General features: G+C 38.0%; 1 protein-coding gene across 1 annotated transcript in view; it reads left to right on the plus strand.

Annotated features, from left to right (window-relative positions):
• Window positions 1-24,986, plus strand: part of AMFR (autocrine motility factor receptor) — a 40,639-nt gene that overhangs the window by 2,230 nt on the left and 13,423 nt on the right. Inside the window, exons 2-9 of the mRNA XM_036833353.1 lie at window positions 5,368-5,460; window positions 8,535-8,699; window positions 10,071-10,223; window positions 12,615-12,655; window positions 12,825-12,957; window positions 14,569-14,702; window positions 15,548-15,658; window positions 23,065-23,255. Coding sequence (XP_036689248.1) covers window positions 5,368-5,460; window positions 8,535-8,699; window positions 10,071-10,223; window positions 12,615-12,655; window positions 12,825-12,957; window positions 14,569-14,702; window positions 15,548-15,658; window positions 23,065-23,255 — 1,021 coding nt within the window. The remainder of the gene's footprint in view (window positions 1-5,367; window positions 5,461-8,534; window positions 8,700-10,070; window positions 10,224-12,614; window positions 12,656-12,824; window positions 12,958-14,568; window positions 14,703-15,547; window positions 15,659-23,064; window positions 23,256-24,986) is intronic.

Consider the following 24,986-nt stretch of genomic DNA (forward strand, 5'->3'; position numbering starts at 1 on the left):
GAATTTGTAATTTCTTCCTATCTGCTGATGATTTTTTTCCTTTCTCAGTTGATCTTGCTGTTTTTCTTCCATCTTTCCTCTGTGGTTTTCACACTTATCTTGGTCTTCCTTGGTTCCTCAGACCCTCCATGTATGCATTGTCAGTTTTCCTCATCACTCATTACTTAAGTTTCTGCTTTAGTAGACGAGTGGGAGTCAAAATCTCAAATGCCTTCCTCCGAGGCCTGACAGATCGCATTATTAGGTGAATATATGGCGGGGCCTTTGTCAGAATGGATCCTTTCTTGCCCTGCCCAAGGACACTCAGATTCAATTTTTTAAAAACCAAGCAAGGGACTTCCCTAGTGGCGCAGTGGATAAGACTCCACGCTCCCAGTGCAGGGGGTTTGATCCCTGGTCGGGGAACTAGATCCCACATGTGTGCCGCAACTAAGAGTTCACCTGCCACAACTAAGGAGCCCAACTAAGGAGCCCGCCTGCTGCAGCTAGGACCCGGTGCAACCAAATAAATAAATAAATATTAAAAAAAAAAAAAGGCAAGACAAAACAATCAATTGATCTTTCTGCCAATTTGCAAATCCTGCTAGATATTATCTTGCATATTGGAATCTCTAAAACTTATCTTTGTAGGGCACAGTTTAGATGAATATAGATACTCATATAATGTCTTCATTTTGATTAATGTCCTAGGTGATTTTAGGCGTGTTAAATGGTTGAGAAACTGATGAGGGAGAGGATAGGGTATGGGGTGAAGGTCAGATGATGTAAACCTTGCATGCTCTGTTAAGGAGTGTGAACGTTATTTCATGGGCCAGAGGGTTTAAGTGGAAGAGGAGGGGAGGAGGGGCTGTCATGATGAGATGATCTTTTCAGGGGCGGACCTATAGCCACAGTGGGGAAGATGGATTTATGTAGACTGGAAAGAGGCCAGATGTAGTGACCTAGGACTCCAGTCCCCAAGGAAAGTTCTCCAGGTGGCCCTCTGGCACTGACATTGAGAATAGGTGTGAGGGGAGGTTCCCAAGGTTGTTGCACTAACAAATACCCAGGTTTGACATGATTATTTGTTTCTTCATGTCTTTCTAGAACTTTCATTCCAGATTAGGTTTTATTTTGTTACTCATTTCTAGGGTAATTTTACGTTGTTCAGATGTCACTTCCATTAAAGTACCTCCTGATCAGTTTCCATCGTTTTGAATTGTTCAGGTGTTTTTGGCTTTTCAACTTCATTAATCTTACTCATTAGTTTCATTACTTTCTCCTGGTTTTTTTTCAGTTCTGTTCTGGTTTTTTCTTTTTCTTTTTTATGTATTTGCTTTTAAAACTGTAAGAGGTGGACATGGTAAAATGGAGAAATAGACATGTGAAACAAGTTTTGAGGTTCTGATGACTTAATTATATGCAAATGAAGTAGTTTAAATAGAAGTGTCAAGGGAAAAAGACACCAAAAGCGAAAATGGATAAAAGTGAACTGACCATTGAGAGCAGGGTTTGGCAAACTGTGTTGGCCTGTTTGGCCTATTAGCTAATAATGTTTTTTTACATTTTTAAAGTTTTTCTTTTTTTTCCGAAAGGAAGACTATGTGATTGAGAGCATGTGGCCTACAGAGTCTAAAAATATTTACTGTCTGATAGCCCATTAGAGAAAAAGTTTCTGACTACTGCTTCAAAGAGCCCATCTTCACATAATTATACAACTTGAGAGCTGAAAGTAATTTACTAGGTTTGAGTCTTTATGAGATGAATATTCCAAAGAAGATTAGAGAAAAATGTTAGCTCCAGAAATGTTGGGGCAGCTGAAGAAAAAGACTAAACTTGTAAATAATAGGATATAAGCCTAGATAAACAACTTAAAAATATAGGAAAAATCTTTATAGTTGGGGGGAAGGAGATTGCTATTTGATTGCTTGCTAGATGTATGCTGCATGCTTTGTATACGTAGTCTCATTTATTTCCCTAATGTTGTGCAAAGAGGAACACGAGCATCAGTATAATAAGGGGGAGTTTGCATTACTGGCATTTTATACTTGTCACTGGGCGCCTACAGAAAAGTAACATTCCAGTTGTCCTTAAAGGAGGAGACTGATAAAAGGTGTGTTTTTTGTGGGGGGAGGAGGTAGTTAGTGCTGGTGTTAAGTAGAAGACTAAGAAATACCCAGATTGATCAAGTCGACGCAGTTCACATCTACATATTATACAAATATATATGGTACGTATACATATTCTTTCTTTTTCATACACAGAAGGTAGCGTAGTAATCACATTTCTACACTTTGCTTTTTTTTCAGTGAGCAAGTTATCTTGAAGGTTCTGTATAATGCTAGTAAATGCAGAACTGCTGACTTAGTTTTCCTGGCTTCATTGTATTCTGTTGAATGGCTGTTTTACGGTTTATTGAACTAACCTCCCTGATGGACATTTAATTGGTTTTCATTTTTCTGCTATTATAAACAGTGCTCCAGTGAACCCATTGTACTTAGATTTACTTACATTTAAGTTTGGATTCTGCCCACAAAGAAAGATTAGTTAGCTGTGTATAGCAGAATGAGGTTAGTATTAGTACTTTTACTGTGGTCTGCAAGGATAAAGTGAGGTGAGAAAGTTTGTCCCAATTCCGTTGGTTTAAATATGGGCTGAAGTGTTGTTTCTGTAAGGATATCACTGGTGACCTAGTGGGATCTGATTTGGAATTTTATTTTATTTTAATTTTTATTTTATAATGGAGTATAATTGATTTACAGTGTTGTGTTAGTTTCACGTGTACGGCTAAGTGATTCAGTTATACAAATACATATAGCCATTCTTTTTCAGATTCTTTTCCCATATAGGTTATTACAGAATATTGAGTAGAGTTCCCTGTGTTATACAATAGGTCCTTGTTGATTATCTATTTTATATGTAGTAACATGTATATGGTAATCCTGGGATTTGCTTTTAAATGAGGAATGGTACAATTATGTTTCTGTATCTGCAATTTTTCAAGCCTTTGTCAATTTTAAAATTGAGAATTTATTATATCTTTATTGGAATGATGATATTTGTGAAATTAAGACATTTTTCTGTAAGTAGAATAGAATAAATAGTTAATAATTATTGAGGTGTTTTTAAAAACACTTCATTCATGATCTTAAAATAACTTAGTTGGTTCCAATCCTGTATAGCTTTCACTTTCATAAAGTTCACAAAAGATTATCTCTTTCCTTTTACATAAAATCCCTTTCTCATATCAGTTTACTTTGTCAAGCCCTTTTTCCCTTCTTAGCTGTGCTAATTTTTAAATCTTCCATTTATATTACAATAAGAAATGTTTATCTACTGGTGATGGAATTATGAGGGAATTCCACTTTTTTTTTTTGGTAAATCAAAGATACAAAATTTTTATACCTCATTTTTGAACTTAGAAAAACTTAAGAAAAGTTTTACCTGAGAAGTAATACTTTATTTCTTACTTTGTAACCCAAGGTGTATGAGAATGCTGTTTAGGGTAGAAAAATAATTAAGCGACCCTAAATTTGATTTCTCCTCTGTTGTTCTCACAGCAGCTGGCTTGGTCTGTTAGATGCTTACCAAGTTCTGTGTCTTGTAGATCCTAAAAGCTCTTTGAGCGCAGGGTTCAGATCACCCTCATTTCTCTTAATGTCCCACATGCCTTGAGCAAGTAGGTGCTAAATGTGTTGAATTTATTTCTTTACTTTGTAAGCCTACCTGCAAAAACAGGAAGAATTTTAAAAAATTGTTTTGTAATTAGGCTGGGGATGTTTGGCTGATTTTAAAAATCCTCTTCAGCTGGAGGATATGGCATGAAGGATTGGGGTTGTAGTTTTGTCTTATGACATTTTTTCTTAATTAACATGATTGGGGTTCCCATTAACTGGTTTAGAGCACAATGAAGATGAGCCTTTTAAACCTCTATTTCATCTCCTTAAAATTTAGTATTCTACACTATTTGTTGGAATGTTTTGAATAGGGCTGCTCCACAGGGAGTCATGTTAGGGAGGTGGGATGTTTTGGATAACTAATTTGGGTTTTTTCCTGGCTATTTGAAGGATTTAATTACCAGAAGAGTTTCATTTTTCAGCACTATTTTTGTTTCAGTTCTTTGAAAGTACATCACATACTTCCTTGCCCCATTAGACAGGCAGAATGTAACTAAACATAATTTAATCTTTTGTAATGAATCAGGGCTACCATTCATTGTATGTAATGCGTCAGGGCTACCAAAGGGCTGGATGGTGTGAAGCACTAAGGGGAACCTGAAGAGATCTTAGGGAGTTTGCTTTCTTATCTTACTCTCTTCCGTCACCTTCCTTTTATTTACTTATTCTTAAAATATCATTTGCTTCTTTTAAAAGTAGAGGGAAGAATGACCTGGAAAGAGGAATATGGCCACCTTCCTGTAAACTTAGTGAATCAGTGATTGGAGCAGCCTTTACGTTGTTGGTGTTTGTTTTCATTTGCTCTTAATAAAAGTCCTCTTTACCATCTTCATCAAGGTCCTTTTGGCTTTTTCAGGTTCTGTGGTTTTAGAAATCATTTGAGCATCAGTAATGTGATGTGTCACACTAGCCTCTGTGTCAGGGGCAGCCCACGTTTTCATTTTGTAAGCATTACATTTGTTGTTTAGGTGTAAGGAGATCCCTCTCTTAATTACTAAGAAAGTTTTCCACTTGCTGGTGAAGAAGGCTTTGGATTGTCATTGGTGTCTCATGGTTGCCTTTCGGTTCTCAGCTCTACCTGCTTTCTTGATTCCACTCCCCTCGAATGCCCCAGAACCTTTACTTTAAGGCCAACACCAACCACAGATATCTTTTGTCCCATTGCAATACATTTGAAAATGTGTATGTTTTTGATTCTCAGTTCTTCATGATCTTGTGACTTTTTTGTGACCATCCACACTCTTCTCCACATGTCCTGTTTTTCTGACAGGGCAGGGCAGGGTGTTTGGGTGCTGGACTTCACTGTTCATGATAACTGCATTTTCTGGAAAAGTTTTCTTCTAGGCTGTCAAAATCTTAATGTAGGAAGTGATGTACCTAGGAGATACTTACGGTTTTTTAAGGTGCATCCAGTACAAAGTTTACACAAAATTCAGTTAAGACTGAAGGGGAAGGTGGCCTTCTGGAGGGTACATGTTGGGACAGGGCTCTGTGAATTAACTACTGAGCTGATGCCTCCTCCCCACTCCTCATCTGTACCCTGCCACCCATAAAAATGTGCCCCTTCAAATATTACTTATCTTGTACTGGTAGAAAACTGGAAAGGCTCAGTCATTAGAAATGTTGGCTGAATTCCTAATATAAAATTTTTAGAGCTGCTTTTATTTTTCAACAGAAGGAAATAAACTTCCTTTCTTTGGTTTGTGTACAGGTTCTAGTAAATACTGCTTGCTGTGTTTTGATGTTGGTGGCTAAGCTAATCCAGTGTATCGTGTTTGGCCCTCTTCGAGTGAGCGAAAGACAGGTAAGTCCAGATAGCAAGGATGCATTCTTGTGACCAGATTAAAGAAAAAATTTTTTGGTATAATTTCAAACTTACAGAAAAGTTGTACAAATAATATGAAGAACTGCTATATAGACTTCATCCAGATTCAGAGTTATTAACATTTTTCCCCATTTGCTCTAACAGTTGCCTTTTATTTATACATACATATTTTCTGTGATCCTTTTGAGAGTAAACTGGGGACATCATACCCCTTTAACCTCAAGTACTTTAGTCTGTTTCCTAAGAGCAAGGACATTTTCTTATGTAACCATAGCACAGTGATCAAAATCAGGGAATTCAGCATTGATGAAATACTTCATGTAATCCACAATCCGTATTTAATGTATCCAAGTTGTCCCAATATTATTCTTTGTAGCTATTTCCCCATGACTTTTATGAGGTAATTTTAAAAGAAGCTCAGACTTGTTTTAGTTTGAGTAATCATATATATCATTCTTTAGAATATGGGTTCTTTTCCAAAGGAATTTACTGAGAGATTTTTGTTTTTCCCTTTGGAAAAGTGTATTAAGATTCATCATTCTACAAGCAGCGTTCAGGTGAGATAGTCTGACATTTGAACATTACTCTCAGAATGCATGTATGAGCAGGAGGTGCTTTCATTAAAGAATTAGTGCCACAAGCATACTGTACAGATTGGCAGTTCCCCAAGGATTTTAGTGGATGGAGTGTAGAATAGTGTGTTTTAAAGTAAGAATTTAGAACTGGCCTTTAAAACAATAACATACAAACAGAACTATATTGTACTTTATCTTCTCCCAGTGGTACAACACAGGAACCTACTACATTAAAGGTACAACAGTGGCCTCACCCCTTACGTGTCCTTTTCAACCCAAATCTCTTGTTATTAGATCAGCTGAGGTCCTAGTTTAGAGTTGAAATGCATTTACTGTGTGATTGAGCCCTTGGATGCTGTTAAGAGCAGGACTGTTTGTTTTCCCAGAAATTTTTCATTAGTGAGTATTCAGTACTTTCTCCAAAATTATCGACTCCAGAGGTCTCCCAGATGGGATCAGTAGAACACAGAGGGTTTTTTGGTAGGATACAGATGCTTTTCTTTGATGCTTCTTTTGTTTTCAAGAAAAACTTTTGACTTGTGGGCCAGAAATTGGTCAGGCCAGGAAAGCAACCTAATTGCTGGTGGATTGATCTGGCACCAGTGGGCCTTACATACTGCTTTCTTTTCCCTAAAATGTTAAATATCAGTTCAAAATTTACAGAAAACATAACCTTGGGGTATTACAGAGATTTTTCAAATACCTGGAGGTAATCATAATGGACACATTTGTCACTCAACTCTACTTTCAGTTTTTTCAGTATAGATCACGTCTTTCATGTTGTTCAGTGATGACAGTTTTTGACCAGTGTCATCCAGTAGCATTTATTAAGCGCCGTTTTGAGTTAGAATGCTACAGAATTGACATGGGATTACTCTCTGGGTGCTTAAACTTCAAGAAATAGAGTAATGCTAGAGGCAAAGACATTGACTACCTAAAATTGGACAAATATTCAACCGTTAAGTGGCAGTGTAGACCAAGGAATTTTTTAAGTGCACTTAATGCCTACTATGGCACTTGTCTAAGCACCGTACATATATTAACTTACTGAGTTACCCCAGCGATTTTATGAGATATATGCTGTTGTTATAAGACCCGTCTTATAGATGGGGAAACCAAAGCCTGGGGATTGTAAGTAACTTGCTCAAAGCCACACAGCAAATAGATGGTGGAGTGAAGGTTCAGAACCAGGACACAAGATGTTCTAGGTTCACTTCATGCTTTCCTGCCCCAGATCTGGAAACAGACATTCACCAAGGATTCCTAGTTCGTTTTATTCTATGAACAAAGGGTGTACAGTCAGAGTACAGTGTTTTAAAGTTCTCAGAATAACTCTTATCTTTAAATAGTCACATTATCAATTTGTTCCACACATAGGTTCAATTATTTCTGTTTTTATTCAGTTTTGCTTTTCTTTCTAAGTTTTTGAATTTGTGAAACATTTACATGGTTCAAAACTATACATAAAAGTATACTTAGGAGCCATATTTTCATCCTTATCCTCTGCACTCAGTTGCCACCACTCCCACAGGTGGCTTGAGGTATCTTTTAATATCTGTTGGCTAGATGCCCCTCATTGCCCTTTTTTTCAGGATAGTAAAGATTTTTAAAACTGGACATCCTCAGTGTAAGAAAGAGTACAGTGAAGCAGGTATACTTCTGTGGGACTGTACATTTATATAACTTCTTTGGAAATCAGATGGATGTTACTTATTAGAAACCATAACAATATCCGTAAGCTTTGATTCTATAATGCTGAAAAATAGAAACTTGTACAAAGGTATTCATTGCAACATTTTCTGAATGGTGAAAAAAACGTTTCGGTGTCCATGTGTAACCACTAAAGTGGTCTATTCAGACAGTATTCATTGGCATTGGTAAGGTTCTCACAATATAAGTGAAATAAAAGTATACAAAAATCAATGTTTTACATTTAGGAAGAAAAATGCATAAAAATGTTAAGGCATCATTTTTGTTTTACTTTTCTTTGTACTTTTTCATACATTATTGATTATGGCTGGCAAATGAGCATATGTTATTTTTGAATCTGAAGGATGTTTAAAAAAAAAAGGAAGAAGAATGTCCAGTCTTTTTCTTTTGTTTGTTTTAAAAATCTAGAGAGTAGAAGTATTAAAAATGATACTTGTAGCTCTCACCATTCTTTTTGATTTTGTGTTAGAAGTATATGTATTATTAATACATAAGGTACTAAACTAATATCACTCCCCTTTTAATGGCTAAAATTTCATAACTAAGGAATTCAATCCAAAATCTACAGATTACTTTCTAGGTGTCTTCCCTTTATTCTTCAGAGGGCTCTTTTTTTCTTTGCCTTCTATTGATATTTTCTTGTGGACAAGTGTTAGAAAGCTGAGAATAGACTATTTTCTCCTTAGAAGCCAACTTTTGTTATGTTACCTTCTCCTTGAATGGGTTAGGTATAATGGTAATCACCTTTATAAATATTTTTCTTTTTAGCACCTCAAAGACAAGTTTTGGAATTTCATTTTCTACAAGTTCATTTTCATTTTCGGTGTGCTGAATGTCCAGACAGTGGAAGAAGTGGTCATGTGGTGCCTCTGGTTTGCTGGACTGGTATTTCTGCATCTGATGGTTCAGCTCTGCAAGGACCGGTTTGAATATGTGAGTTTTTAGCCAAGCTCTTTTCCTGCTTAGGCACACATTTGCCAGGTCTGAATTGTGTAATATGAATGAGCCATGACACGCATGTGCAGGATAGCTCTCCCAGGGAAGGCTCCTGGATCAGGTACCTCCTACCTGTTTCTTGAGGAACTTTCTGCAGCAGCCAAGGAATGCAGGAGCAGTGTCCCCTAGGGAGGTTTCCTTCCCCTCCCCAGTAGTGTTGCATTACAGCCCACATGAGGTCAAATCACCTACACAAACTGTTTTTGATCACAGCACAAGGAAACCTTAATATATAAACTGAAAAAAAGCTGGTCTCTTCCAGATGTTTTCTGTTCTAATCTCCTTCCATTTTCCCCCTTCTTACTCTGGTTCTTGGAGCCCTTCTTTCTGACTAGCTTACGTTGTTTCCACCCTGGGCCAGGACTGAATTAGCTCTCTTGGCTTCCCTGGTCACTGGAGAAGTGAACCTTTTCTGTCTGGGTACAAGATCTGCCTCTTGGCTTCAGAGTTGTGTGGGTGAATCTTCATTTGTTAGTAGTCCCGAACTAATCTCGTGGATCCCCAGTAAATGGACGCCTACAATCCTGCCCCTCCGTTAAACCCACTCCACAGCCCTGCTTGCCCCTTTCTTTACCCAGTCCTCATGGACCATGGTGGTCCTTGCATGTCTGTGTGAGTTAATCTCAGTTCCAAAGCCTTTAGCTGTTTCATAATTGAACCCCCATCCCAGGACATGGACAGGCGCTTCTAACCTCCCTGACTGGTTTGGTATCTACACCTTCCTGCTCAGGAGTCACAGCTCCAGGCCTTCCTTTCCAAGCTGTATACTGTTACCATAGCATTATGATAGTAGTCAGTCTGCACCTGGATTACACTTCAGTTGTCCTAGCCGTGAACAGGCTAGGAATGTCCTCTCAAGTGAATTTGAGGGATTAGGGCTAGAACAAGATTGTGAAAGAACACAACAGAATGTGGTGCTGCCCTATTGAAGTTGAGTCCTGTTGAAGCTAGAAGAGAGAATTACATTCCTTTGGCAAATTGTTTCTAGAGGCTTATAATCCCACTGGTAGGAGGATCCTTGAGAATTTGAGATGCAAATATAATGTATATTGTTATATTCCGTAAATTAAATGATAAAGATCTCAAAATATCGGCTCATACTCATATTTAGGTTGGTTGGAGAATTTTGACCATCTGGTAATGGGATACTTTTCTGTGCTTCCATTTGGCCGTGCGGCTATGCACAGACCTCCAAGCAAAGACACCAAGGTTAATCTTGAGTTTAATTAACACTGCCATGCTTAGTCAGGTTTAATTAACACTGCCATGCTGAAGAATGAGCTTCCTTCTCCTGTTTTGCATTTTTAGCTTTCCTTTTCTCCCACCACACCGATGAGTAGCCATGGTCGAGTTCTGTCTCTACTGATTGCTATGCTGCTTTCCTGCTGTGGATTAGCAGTTGTCTGTTGTGTCACAGGCTACACCCATGGGATGCACACATTGGCTTTCATGGCTGCAGAGGTAAGATGCAGAGACGGGCTTTTGCTCTGATTATGTTCCTATGTATTTTCAAGGAAGCTAGATGATTATTGACAGATTATTTTCACCCATGATGGATATCTGGTCTTCATTTTAACAAGCATTTTTTGAGTTCCTTTGTTTGAGGTTGGGTATTGGTACTGATTGCTTTTACATATGTTATTTCACGTAATCCTTGCTACAACATAATAAAAAGTACAGTTGACCCTTGAACAACGTGAGTTTGAACTGTGTGGGTCCACTTATACATGGATATTTTTCAGTAGTAAATTCTACAGTACTACATGGTCCCTGGTTGGTTGAATCCACAGATGCGAAGGAACTGGATACGGAGGCCCGACTATAAATTATATGGGGATGAACTCCCATATTGCCCAAGGGTCAACTGTAATTATTTTTGCCGACATTTATATAGTGCTTACTATATGCTGGGGATTGTTCTAAATACCTTACATATATTGACTCATTTTATTACTCCTGTATATTAATGGGGAAATGGGCATGGAGGGTGAAGTGAATTGCTTAAAGTTCCAAAGTGGCAAAAGTAGCACAATCCAAGTTCTGTGACTTCCAAGTGGGAAGAGTTTTCTCCTTAAGATATTGTAAACAATGATTGGTAACAATTAGTAGGGAAATATCCTATAATTGGTTATTTTAGATAGGCCATAAATTAAGATTTTATAGAATAATACAATATATATGCAAACAATTCATTATTTTGAAAGAATAATCTGAGATATTCATGTATATTTTAAAATTTACTTTTAAACCCTTTCTGAAAATACTAATTTCTGTTCAATAGAAATCAAATTTTTTGTATGTTCTTTATATTCAGTGGCTATATTTGCTTTTTTCCTCAGGCCAAAGGCAAAATACTTTTATCTTGTCCATAATTGCTATTATTAATGGAAAAAATGAAATAATAGATATCTAATATCAATATCAGTAGATAGCTAATATCAAAACACTAAGTTTGAACTACTAATTGGGAATTGTTAGAATAGGGTTAAAATTTATTTTGCTTAATAGCATTCATTTCAGAGTATAATATAGTAGTGTAACAAAAATAAGGAAAGAACATTTAAGTACTTAATAAAAACATTTGCAATCCTAGTTGAATACTTTCTGTATGTGAAAGGTATACAAATGTAAAAAAAATGTTTAAAATTTTATTTACTCTGACATTAATTAGTTTGCTTTAGATATATTTTACTGTAAATCACCATTTGAATGATACTGGGTTTTCCTTTTTTGTTTCTCTAACTTTTAATTAGTATTAGGCCAAAGTTTGAAAAAAGGTATACCTAAAATTAAAGACATTTAAAATAGGTCTGTTGGGTCATAGGGCATATTTTTATTTTAGCTCATTAATTTTTTTAAGATAATTTATGTTACAGATTTGATATTTTTAACTAAATCATATTTTTATGTTTATAGTGTTTCTCTTCTATGTAAAATATTTTCCATTTGTAAACGGGAGTTTCCTGATCTCAAACGTAAAGAATGTTAACAGTTTTATTCTGCTAGATTAAGAAGAAATTTTTCTTAGTATCAGTTTCTTTAATACAGAATACTATGAGGGTCTTATTTTGTTATTGATTTCCTTCATCTGTTTTCTTCTGTGTGGGTGAAGGGGGAGCAGAAAGCATTATATAGAGAGCAGGGATTCATATCTAGGATAGTAGTACCTAAGCTGTACCTTGGGTATAGGGTCACCAAGTATTCAGACACCCTCTTAGGATAATCAATTATGGTGACTTAATGCAGTATAAAATATAAGTGATTGTCAAACTCAATGACCTCAAGATTGTAGAAGGCATGCCCAGGAGATGGACAGGTGTAATTGGTTGCCACCTATTAACAGGAAAAGGCTCAATAAAAGTTGTTTCTAGGTCGTGAAAATATTCCATGGAAATTTGAAGCACATGAAATAAAATGGTTGGTAACTTGCTTTTTTTTTCTTTCAGTTTTAATGAGATATAATTGACATACAGCACTGTATAAATTTAAGGTGTACAGCATAATGACTTGACTTACATTTGTTGTGAAATGATTACCACGATAAGTATCATCGCATATTCATACCCCCAAAAATGTTTTTTACCCTGTGATGGAAACTCTTAGGATTTACTCTCTTCACATTTGGAATATACCATACAGCACAGTTAACTCTAGTCATCATGTTGTACATTACATCCCCAGGACTTATTTATCTTATAAACTGGTACCTTGTGACTACCCTCCTCCAAGTCCCCCACCTCCAACCTGATTTTTAATTGAACTGAGAACTTTTATCACTTTGTAAAAGTAAGTTTGGTCTGAGCAATCCTAAATTTTACTAAAAAGAAAAAAAATCTCTCTTTTTTTAAATAGTCTCTTCTTGTGACAGTGAGGACTGCTCATGTGATTTTACGGTGAGTAGAAATTTATTTGGGAGGGTGGTGATGGAGGTCTACTCATACAGTTGATTTTAAGATACAACATGTAAAAAATTTATAAAAATGTGACTGTAGTATATCATGTTTAAAACAAATTCAATTGTAACAGTAAATCATTAACATGATTCTTCTCTATTCACTGCAGATATGTAATTCACCTCTGGGACCTCAACCACGAAGGAACGTGGGAAGGAAAGGGAACGTATGTCTATTACACAGATTTTGTCATGGAGCTCACTCTGTTGTCCCTGGACCTCATGCATCACATTCACATGTTGGTAAGTTTCCCAGAAGGAGCTCTAACAGACAGCTAAGTTTTTTAGAATCAGGAACCCTGTTTAGTACAGGGTTTAACAGGTGAAACATTTGTGGATGACCCACTTAAAGACTGTAAAAACGATGCAGCTGTTCCCCTCCCCTTTTTTTTTTTGTTTTTTTTTTTGGCCAACGGGTATAAAGCAGTGTGGAATGAGTTTGGTGCCCAGCTCAGGAGGTGTTTGCTGTCTAGGAGACGTAGGTGACTCTGCTGACCAAGTCAGTAGATAATTGTTTTAGCATGAAATTAAGGGAATTCCTCTCCTCATAGTTTCTGTGGCTTCTAATATTTAACAGTTACTTTGTAGGTGGTAAAGGGAATTCCCACAGTGTTAGCTACTTCATGGATTCATAAATTTTCTGTCTTTATAATTAAAAACAAAGTCTTTATTCTTAATTCCTCTTACTTCATTGTTTACATTTTACTTTGGTGTGCAAGAAATCACCATGCTGAAAACCTGCTTCATTGGTTTAGCACTTCAGTGATCTGTGAATGCCGAGAATCAACATATTTGGTGGGCAATTTATTTAAATTGTAAGCCTATCAGAGTAGCATTTAAAAATTTTTGGGTTAAACACAGCGCATTTCTGTAAGTCTACTTTTTAAAAGTAACTTTCAAAACATGCTTTAAAAAAAAAACGCCCCCCCCAAACAAATATCCAGAGATAACTGTTGACATTTTGTTGTGTTTACTGCTTGTTTATATATTCAGATCCATACATTCATCAATGGAGATTGTGTATTGGGCATATAGTTTAGGCTTTTTGTAGCTAGTATATTATGTACATCTTCCTATGCTAGCAACAATTCTTCTAAATCATTTTAATACCTTTAAGATAAAACTTCCACGACATAGAGGTGCGATGATTTAATTGAAATATACCATACAGCACTGTTAAAACTATAGTCATCATGTTGTACGTTCTGTCCCCACTACGTATTTATCTTATAACTGGAAGTTTGTACCTTTTGACCACCTTCCTCCTATTCCCCCACCCCCAGCCATTGAACAACCTGCTCCCATAATAGAATATTTAGATTGTATTCAGTTGTTTGCTACTTCACATCTTTGCGTACCTTTTTTTGGTCACATATTAGTTTTTTTAAAGTACTTTTATCCTTTTTTCACTTAAATATTATTTTTCCATGTAATTAATCTTCAAAATGTTATATATAAAATATAATAATAGGATGTAGTTATATTTTATAATAAATATAATGAGTATATAATGTTACATTATATGAGTTTACAGTATAATTATTCCCCTACTGGGCATTGTGTCCATTTCCTGATTTTCTGTTTTATAATTGCATAGAGGGGCATCATTTTGCATAAAGCTTTAAAATTTCTGATTAGTTCCTCAGGAAAGATTGCTGGTGATGGAATGACTAGGCCAAAGAGCATGTACATTGTTCAGGGTAGTGAGAGAGATATGTGCATTTGCTTTCTGAATGACTGCTCCAATTCACCTTCGCCCACAATTCAGAGCTTCTGTTGCATACCTCACTCTCAGCAGTAGCAAGTTCACATTCACTTTTATTGTATATTTTATTCTCTTTCCCTCTTGTTAAGTTATTTGGCAACATCTGGTTATCCATGGCCAGCTTGGTCATCTTTATGCAGCTGCGTTACCTGTTTCATGAGGTACAACGTCGAATCCGCCGGCACAAGAACTATTTGCGAGTGGTTGGAAACATGGAAGCCAGGTAAGTAAGCACAAGTTGACGTTGCTCATGTTGACTCATTTGAGATCTTTAATAATAACAGATCCCAGATTATACGAGAACCTGCTTTTGTAAACTGTTAGCGGAATGGTGAAGAGTATAGTCTCTGGAGTCAGACTGCCTAGGTTTGAATCCCCCCTTAGTTGCCGTGTGATTTTGGGCAATTTACTTACCTCTGTGTGCCTCAGTTGCTTAAGTCTAGGGATGATAGCAGAACCTTCTTCCTGGAACTGTTGGGAGGATTCAATGGGATAATGAATGTAATATTACTTAGAACAGTACTGGGTACATAGTACATGCTCAGTAAAGATTAGGTTCTTTTATTAGGTCATTATTTTTATCATCATTATTATTAAATGGATGTTTCCTTGGACTTCTGCCCTTTTTCTTCCTTACGCATGCGTGCTCACACACACATACTCTCTCTTATACTCTTAACCTCAGTGGAGGAGGTACTCACTTGCCATCCTGAGGCTAAACCAAGCCTGAAAGTATGAGATCAATGGGTATCCTTTTTGTGTCCAAGGGAACAGTTTGGCTCTCTGAGGGGTCTTAACTCCTCTGATTTACCCAGAAATGTTCGCTTAAGTCATCACTAACAGGAGCCATTGTTAAGACAGAGTCAGTTTCTGTGTATAGATTTCTTGCTCTTTGGTGGGCTATGAAGAGAATGCAGGTGTAATGTTTTTCGTGGGTGGAGATTTTTTACTGAACACGATTCCTCTGTAACTGTGCTGTTAAAGGTGAAGTCTCTGAAGTAAGCGGTGCTCAGTATTTGTGTGTGGAATTGACGGAGATACCTGCCAGGTGCACTTTGTTTTTTACAGGTTTGCGGTTGCAACCCCAGAGGAGCTGGCTGTCAACAACGATGACTGTGCCATCTGCTGGGACTCCATGCAGGCTGCGAGGAAACTGCCCTGTGGACATCTTTTCCACAAGTAGGAGCTTTGCAAAGGGCCGCATGGGACTGGTGTTCTGTCCAGGGGCATGTGGGTGCTTTTTGTGCCGGGGCTTAAGACCAGCCTTAGCCAAGGAGTGGGGACGTTCCCTCAGACTGGCCGTGGTGCTGGTACTGAGTGGGATGGGGAGCCTGGGTGTGTCTTCCTTAGTCCTCAGCCTCTTCCCTACACGGCAGGACTGTTCCACACTCACAGGTTGCCATCTTAGTTTCTGGGTGTGTTAGCTCTCTTCATATTCCTTGTCCATTTAAGTTCTGAGATATAGCAGATACGCCTGTAAGACTTAAAGGGGTGGGGGGATCCTTGCTTTCTAACAGCTTATTCCCTATTCTTACCCTGGTGAGACTATATATCTTGGCATTTTGCACATGCCCTAAGGCAACATAAAAAAACACACCAGGGAAGTGTGCTGAGATGGGGATCAGACGAGAAGCACTAAGCAGTCCAGAACTGTGGCTGTGTTATCAGGAATTAGAAGATGGGATCTTCTGCAGACCTTCACGACTGGACTAGATCTGTGTGTGGTGCAGGCTGTTCCGTTCCCAGGGAGTCCTGTTGTCTCTGTGTTGCAGTCCTCACTGCCTTACATTATTCATTTTTAGAGATCTCACAGGAACTGTGTCTGTTTAACCTAAATCATTCTGTTTATAGATTGGATGTTTTTGGTGTTGATGGACCTTGAGGTATCTTTTGGCCTTTTGTATCTGTGGTCAATTTTGCATATTGAGAAAGTTATAATCTTTACATCTTTAATCTTCCTTTCCTTATTTTATATTCCCAAATAGTTTTTCTTCTCCTTTTTAATATTACAAGGGCTTTGGACACTCCAGTGTCAGTAACTCAACACATTTATTGATTTTTGTTTTGTTTGTTTTTTTTTAATGTGCTGGGTGCTGTGTTGGGTTCTGGGGAATAAAATTAAAATGACAGATGTGGTCTTTGCTTTCACGAAGCTTTCAGCCTAATGGAGGAGACCGACATGAATTAACCACTCGCGTTTATGAGCATGTAATGATGAATTGAGATAAGTGCTCTAAAGAAAAGGAACGCGGTCCTTGAGAGCTTGTAACAAAGGAACCTGACTCCCACCTGGAGAAAGTGACTCTTGTTGATGAGTAGGAGTTAAGTCAGCAGAAGATGGGATCAGGTGGAAGAGCATTTGAGACAGAGGGAACATTTCTGTAGCAGGAGGGAGTGTGGCGTATCCAAGGAATTAAAGAGAACCCCTGTGGCTGGAGCTCAGGATGTCAGAGGAGGAGTGGTGTTTGCTGAGGCAGGAGAAGCAGGCATGAGCAGCCCTGCAGGGGCTTGAGGGCCACTGACGGGGTTAAAGTGGGGGCTCGGGGTCAGGGATGCAGTTGGAAAAGATCGGGACTAGTTAGTAAGGGCTGCAGTGGTTCGGGTGTGTGCTGAGAGGAGTGTGGATTGGTGTGGTGGAAGTGGAGCTGGAGGAGGGTGGACAGACGTGAGAAGGGTGAGGAAGCACGTGGTGCTAGATTGGCTGTGGGAAAATGAGAAATATGAGGCGTTGGGGATTCTCCTAGTTTTGCAGCTGTGCTACTGGATCGATAGTGGTGCTGATTGATGAGGTTGGAAGACCAGAGAATTCACACACATTTCTGAAAAAACTTTCAGGTAGTTCCTAAGGAGCTTGGAGACAGTTTGGAAGACTAACTCAAAAGAGAGTGTATTTCACCCCAGAAGAAATGGTTTCAATCACATGATTAGATTAATTTTAGGATTTAATGTTTTTGGTTGAGGCAAAATTCACATGACATACAATTAACCATCTTAAAGTATACAATTCAGTGGCATTTAGTGCAGTCACAGTGTGGTGCAGGCCACTGCTCTTCTCTAGTTTTGAAACTTTTTCATCACTCCAGAGTAGTGCCTCATACTCATTAAAATAAATCACTACCCATTCCTCCCTCCCCATGTTACCTGGCAGTCACTAATCTGCTTTCTGTCTCTATGGATTTGCCTGTTCTGGACAGTTCATGTGAAGGAAACCATATAATATGTGACTTTTTTGTGACTGGCTTCTTTTACTGAGCATAAAGTTTTCAAAGTCATCCAAGTTGTAGCATGTATCAGTACGTCATTTCTTTTTATGGCTGAATTTAAATTTTTTTAAATAAGAAACAATTTGTTTATCCATTCTTCCATTGATGGACATTTGGGTTATTTCCACTTTTTAGCTATTGCAAATAATGCTACTATAAACATTTGTGAACGGGTATCCATTTGAGTACCTGATTTTCTTTTAGGTATATACTTAGGAGTGGAATTGCTGAGTCACAGGGTAATTCTATGTTTAACTTCTTGAAGAAACACCAGACTTAGCCACAGCAGCTGCACCATTTTATATCCCATCAACAACGTACGAGGGTTCCAATTTCTTCACATCCTCACCAATACTTATTACTTTCTGTTTTTCTTATTATAGCCATCCTAGTTGGTGGGAAGTGGTGTTTCATTATGGTGGGTTTTTTATTTTTATTTTTTTTAAATTATTTGTTTTTGGCTGCGTTGGGTCTTCATTGCTGCGCGTGGGCTTTCTCTAGTTGCGGCGAGTGGGGGCTTCTCTTCGTTGTGGTGCGTGGGCTTCTCATTGCGGTGGCTTCTCTTGTTGTGGAGCACGGGCTCTAGACGTGCAGGCTTCAGTAGTTGTGGCGCACGGGCTTTGTTGCTCCGCGGCATGTGGGATCTTCCCGGACCAGGGCTCGAACCCGTGTCCCTTGCATTGGCAGGTGGATTCTTAACCACTGTGCCACCAGGGAAGCCCTATGGTGGGTTTTTTAAAATGATAATTCTCAAATGTTATGCTTTTATTGTGGTAAAAAAATACATACATAACATAAAATTTCGCTTTTAACCATTTTTAAGTGTGCAGTTCAGTGGCATTAAGTACATTCACATTGTTGTGCAACCTTCACCACCATCCATTTCCAGAACTTTTTCATCTTCTGAAACTGAAACTCTGTACCCATATAACACTAACTCCTCAGTCTCCCCTTTTCCCCAGCCCTTGGCAGCTACATTCTATTTTCTGACTCTATGAATTTGACTGTTCTCACACAGTAGCACATCATACAATATTTGTCCTTTTATGTCTGGCTATTTCACTTAGTATAATGTCTTCAAGGTCCAGCCATGTTGTAGCATGTGTCAGAATTTCATTCCTTTCTTTTTTTTTTTCAAATGCATTTTCATCCCCCATGTTTTATTTATTTATTTGTTTATTTTTGGCTGTGTTGGGTCTTCGTTTCCGTGCGAGGGCTTTCTCTAGTTGCGGCGAGCGTGGGCCACTCTTCATCGCGGTGCGTGGGCCTCTCACTATTGCGGCCTCTCTTGTTGCGGAGCACAGGCTCCAGACGCGCAGGCTCAGTAGCTGTGGCTCACGGGCCCAGTTGCTCCGCGGCATGTGGGATCTTCCCAGACCAGGGCTTGAACCCGTGTCCCCTGCATTGGCAGGCAGATTCTCAACCACTGCGCCACCAGGGAAGCCCCTCATTCCTTTCTAAAGCTGAAAAATATTCCATTGTGTGTATATATCACGTTTTGTTTATCCATTCCTCTGTTGATGGACACTTGGGTGGTTTCTACCTTATGGCTATCGTGAATAATACTGCTGCGAACGTGGGTGTACAAATTTCTTTTCAAGACCTTGCTTTCAATTCTTTTGGGTATATACCCAGAGGTGGAATTGCTGGATCATATGGTAATTCTATGTTTAATTTTTTGAGGAACCATCATATGGTTTTCCATAGCGAGTACACCATTTTACATTTTACACTAGATAATAGCCATCCTGAGGTGTAAAATGGTTTCTCATTGTGGTTTTGATTTGCATTTCTTTAATGACCAGTAATGCTGATCATTTTTTCACATGCTTGTTGGCCATTTGTGTATCATCTTTGGAGAATATCTGTTCAAGCCAAATTATCCTATTTTAATTGGGTTGTCTTTCTGTTGATGAGTTGTAAGAGTTCTTTATGTATTCTGGATACTAAACCCTTATCAGATGTATGATTTGCAAATATTTTCTCCCATTCTGTAATGTCCTTTCACTTTTTTGTTGGTAATGTCTTCTGATGCACACATGTTTTAAATTTTTAATGAAATTCAGTTTACCTATTCTTTCTTTGGTAGCTCATACTTTCAGTGTCAAATCTAAATCCATTGCCAAATCTGGGGTCATGATAGTTTTTTTTCTAATAGGTTTATGGTGTTAGCTCTTACATTTAGGTCATTGATCCATTTTGAGTTAAATTTTGTACATGAAGTGAGGGTAAGGGTCCAACTTCATTATTTTGCTTGTGGCTGTCCAGTTGTCCCAGCACCATCTGTTGAAGAATCTATTTTTTTCCCCATTGAATGGTCTTGGCATCCTTGGCAAAATCATTTGGCCATAGACGTTTGAGTTTATTTCTGGACTCTCAGTTCTGTTCCATTGGTCTATATGTCTATCTTTATTCCAGTACTATGCTGTTTTGATTACTGTAGCTTCGTAGTAAGTTGAAATTGGGAAATGGTGCATCTTCCAACTTTTTCTTTTTTTATATTGTTTTGGTTATTTGGGGCTCTTTGCAATTCTATATGAATTTGAGGAGCCGCTTTTCCATTTCTGCAAAAAAGGCCATTGAAATTGAATAGGGATCACATTGAATCTGTAGATTACTTTGGGGGAAGATTGCTATCTTAACAATATTGTTTTCCAGTTCATGAACATGGGATTCCTTTCCTTTTATGCAGGTCTTCTTTAATTTCTTTCAGCAATCTTTTATAGTTTTTAGTGTCAAGTCTTTCATCTCCTTGGTTACATTTATTCCTAGGCATTTTATTCTTTTGGATACTATTGTACATGGAATTGTTTTCTTAATTTCTATTTTGGATTGTTCATTGCTGGTGTATAGAAACATAACTGATTTTTCATGTTGCTCTTTTACTGTGCTGCTTTACTGAATTTGTTTATTAGTTTTATGGTAGTTTTGTGTGTGTGTGTGTGTATTGTTTAGGGTTTGTGTTGCTTAGGAATTTGTCCATTTTATCTGTATTATCTAATTTGTTGGAGTACAATTATTTCTAGTATTCTGTTATAATCCTTTAAATTTCTGTAAGGTTGGTAGTATTAGTCACACTTTCATTTCTGATTTTAGTTATTTATATCTTCTCTCTTTTCTTAGTCCAGCTAAAATTTGTCAGTTTAGCTTTGATGTTTTCAAAGAACCAACTTTTGGTTTCATTGATTTGCTCTATTGTTTTTCTATTCTCTATTTCATTTATTGCTGCTTGAATCTTTATTATTTGCTTCCTCCTTTTGGCTTTGGGTTTCATTTGCTCTTTTTCTAGTTCCATAAGTTATAAAGTTAGGTTGTCGTTTTGAAATCTTTTTTCTTTTTAGGCGTTTTTGGCTATAAATTTGCCTCTGAGCATTGCTTTTGCTGTATCTCATTAAGTTTTGGTATGTTGTGCTTTTGCTTCTGTTTTCTTTTGTCTCAAAATATTTTCTAACTGCCCAAGTGATTTTCTCTTGACCTAGTGGTTGTTTAAGAGTTAGGATTTAATTTTTAAAACACCTGTCTGCCTGGGGTTGAGTGAGCAAACAGTTGTTAGGATCTCTTCTTGGTTTGCTTTACTTTATAGCTTTGGTTAATAGATTGGGGCAGGATTGTATGATGATAATCTATGACAGATTCATTTGCCGTAAAGCTAAATGTCTAGATTTCAATAGATTATAGCTAGATAATTTGTTGCTGTAGAAGATGTCTTTGCAAGATTTCAGAGTCCAGTAAATATTTACTTACATTGAAGTGTCATACTTAGATGGAGAAGAAAGAATCCCTTCAATAGAACATTATTATAGTTATATAGAAATACAGCTGTTTTCTCTGAAGTTTGGTTTCTTTAGCTGTGGAAGTTTGACTTTTTTTTTTTTTTTTCTTTCAAGGAAGGCAACTATATCTGACCAGTTGTACTCACTTGGAGTTTTTAGGCTATTGTACATAATGTGGGAAGTTTTTGCAGAATATGAAGTAAAATTAGATTTGCTTATGAAAAGTGTGTCACAGGTAGCATTATTGGAAGGCAAGGATTTTACACATTTTGGTAGTCTCCCACAAGGCTGATTTTACTAGAGGTGTGATTTAAGGGTGTTCATTAAGGGGAAATGAACTTTAAAAAATATAATCATTTATTTGGCTAATAGTTACATGATCACAAACAGGAATTATAGGTACTTTATTGTTTCAAAATGTGATAGAGTTGAATGTACACATTCATTATTTTGGAACATTACTGTCATACATTCTTCCAGCAGAGAGATAGTAAGAAGTAGCTTCATCTTGGCCTCTGGGAAAGTTTTGGTACTTAAGTACCATTTGGTTGCTAGAGACTCTGAGGATCATCACAGTTTGGTGAGGTTCTCCTGTGTAACCTTATATGTGCACATGTTCCCAGATATTAAAAAAGAAAAGACACAGAGGAAGTGAGCATTTTTATTCAGTGCCTCATTAAACTCTTAGAAGAAAGCTAATATATTATTATGGAACGGAAGGCCTCTTGAAATCTTAGGAGATAGATAAGTATTATTATAAATTGGGAAGGTACCTTGGAGATCACTTCATCCAACCTTCTCATTTTTTTTTTTTTTAGTATACTTCCTTTAATGGGCAGCACAAGTATTTATTGAGAGACTACCTTAAATAGGGCATTATCATCACCTGAAAAAGGGCACAAGAAGCTTTTCAGCCTGGTTGGGAAAGCAGAATACAAATCTAAGAGGGTTGAAGAAGTTGGGATTATGGATGTAAGGTTGTAGGTACTCTGGGTGAAGACAGAAGTAAGGCTCTGGGGGGATGTGATGCTTGATGAAAAAGTGGATGGGAGGTCTTAGCAAATAAGAGGCGAGCTGGAAGGAGAGGAGCTTTAGTTGGAGAGTGAGATCTTTGAAGTCGTGATTTTGAAGAGAAGGCCAAGGTTAGTGGAGGCTAAAGTAGAGTGAGAGAACAGATCATTGGAATAGAGGATTCAAAGACATGAGAGGCAAGGGTGTTGGATGGTTCAGCCACATGGATTTGAAGTTAATCAAATAGAGCTGGAGAGGAGGATGGTGAGCCAGGTGATGAAGTCTTGCTGAAGGGTCATGCCCAAGAGCTTGGTGGATGACCACGTATGTTAACAAATTAATGTTCAGAGCAGGATACACCAGAAGTACATTAGAGTGAAGCAGGGCAAAGGGGTAATGTCAGCAAGTGTTTCTCAACGTTTAAATCTTGCTAATGGTAAATAGAAAGTAAAATTGCAAGTCACTGATACATTCAGAGTACTTCTGGTGAATTCTCACAAAATATGCTAAGGATATCTTATTTTGGACTTTTTGGTAGCTCCTGTCTTCGTTCCTGGCTAGAACAAGACACCTCCTGCCCAACATGCAGAATGTCTCTTAATATTGCCGACAATAATCGTGTCAGGGAAGAGCATCAAGGAGAGAACTTGGATGAGAATTTGGTTCCTGTAGCAGCAGCTGAAGGCAGACCTCGCTTAAACCAACACAATCACTTCTTCCACTTCGATGGTTAGTTGGTTTCAACCTCTAAAACCATCTGCCAGGGTTTTTCTCCCCTTAGGGGATGATGTTTTAATTATAACTTGCCCTGTATGGGCGAGTTTAATGTTATATTTCGGTTTTAATTGAAAATGTTCGGTAAGTATAGACAGCGCCGAGGGGTTATTCTGTGCCAGGCATTTTGCTAGATTCTGTGTGAATTGGGGGGACGGGGGGTGCGAGGAGGTGAAAGTAGTTACAGTTGAATCAACCGTGACTGCAAGGAGCATGCTGAATCAGCTTCATAGTTAACCACTGCTAATAATTTATTGCATCGGTGTAATACTTAAGCATATAATGAAGGGTCATTGAGTAGCCTTTCCAGTGGGTACCAGAAGGAGAATCAGAACTAGAACCCTGTTTCTTTGCCCATAAAATATGAATATTCCATCTTCCAGAATATTGAAAGGAGTTGTAATAAAACCACACTTAAAATTCTAAGGTCATGGGCACCATGTCAGGGACTGGTTGATCATCCTTTAATTCACATTACATCAGGCTGTTGTTGATTTTCATCAATTCCAATACCATTAAATTCTGTGGGTTCATATTTCCTACTCTAAAGTAGGTATCCCTGGCCTATTTGTTTAGGAGGAGTGCTCTTCAGGTCTCTGATTTGAGTTTCTAAGGGTAGAGCACGGTGGGAGTGGCAACACATTGAAATCCCTGATAGGAAGGACCGAAGGAGTATAGTGGAGTCTCTGAGAGGAGGGGATGATGGCTGCTTGGCCGGCTGGGCAGGGATGCTGGGCAGGTGTAGAGGGGCTGCTTTGTGGCTGCTAATTACGGCCTCTACCACGTAAGACTTCTGAAATAGACTAGCAGATCTTGGACATGGGTCCTGGCTATGTAAGCTATTATTTTATGAATTATTACTGAAAACTTAGGCAAAATAGATAAAGGTAACTTTATTTCTCCCTAGTAAGTACATGAAATAAGTATCCAGCTTTTTATTGGGTACCATCTGTACAGGCAAGATCTTTGAGATGGCCATTGAACTTGTTTTACATTCCAGGCCTCAGTGCTTCTATGTGAAGGAAAGGGAAATCCTCCTTAAATGTGTGGCTTGATAATGGAGTTGTTTTACTGCTGACACCTGGTGGTGGTATATCTTAGGATTCCCTTTCCTTAGTGAAATGGCAGAAGCAACAGACTTCTTGGCACCATTAGTCCGCAAACCTGTGTTATAGAGCTCTTCGAAAAGAATTTCGAATCAGAAAACTAAAGTCTTTAAACCAGATTATTAAGTAAAAAATACTTCCTGAAAATGATGTCTCCAAACGAGTAGTATTTGTGTGTAGCGTGAAAGAGAGGGGCAAATTCTCATCTACTGTAGCAGCTTTAGAGCCCTGAAAACCTTCCTTATAGTGTAGCCTGAGAGAGGGATTGAGTTTGTGTGGATCCAGGGCCACTGGAAAGCAGGAAAGCCCAGTGGTGAAGTGTTCTGGAACCTGACTGTCTGGCTTCAAGTCCTGGCCACCATAATTAAATGCTGTGATCTTGGGCAAGTTACCTCAGTTCCGAGTGCCTTGGGGAACCAACAAGAGCACTAGAGTCAAATCTCTGAGAAGAGTAAAATGGGAATAATAATAATAATAAACCCATGTAGGGTTTAAGTGGGGATTGAATGAGCTAATCCACATGGGACACTTGGTCAAAAGGCCTGGTGTAAAGTAAGCCCTCAGTGAGTACCAGCTGGTA

Source organism: Balaenoptera musculus, chromosome 19 (genome assembly GCF_009873245.2).
Source record: "Balaenoptera musculus isolate JJ_BM4_2016_0621 chromosome 19, mBalMus1.pri.v3, whole genome shotgun sequence".
NCBI lineage: Eukaryota > Metazoa > Chordata > Mammalia > Artiodactyla > Balaenopteridae > Balaenoptera > Balaenoptera musculus.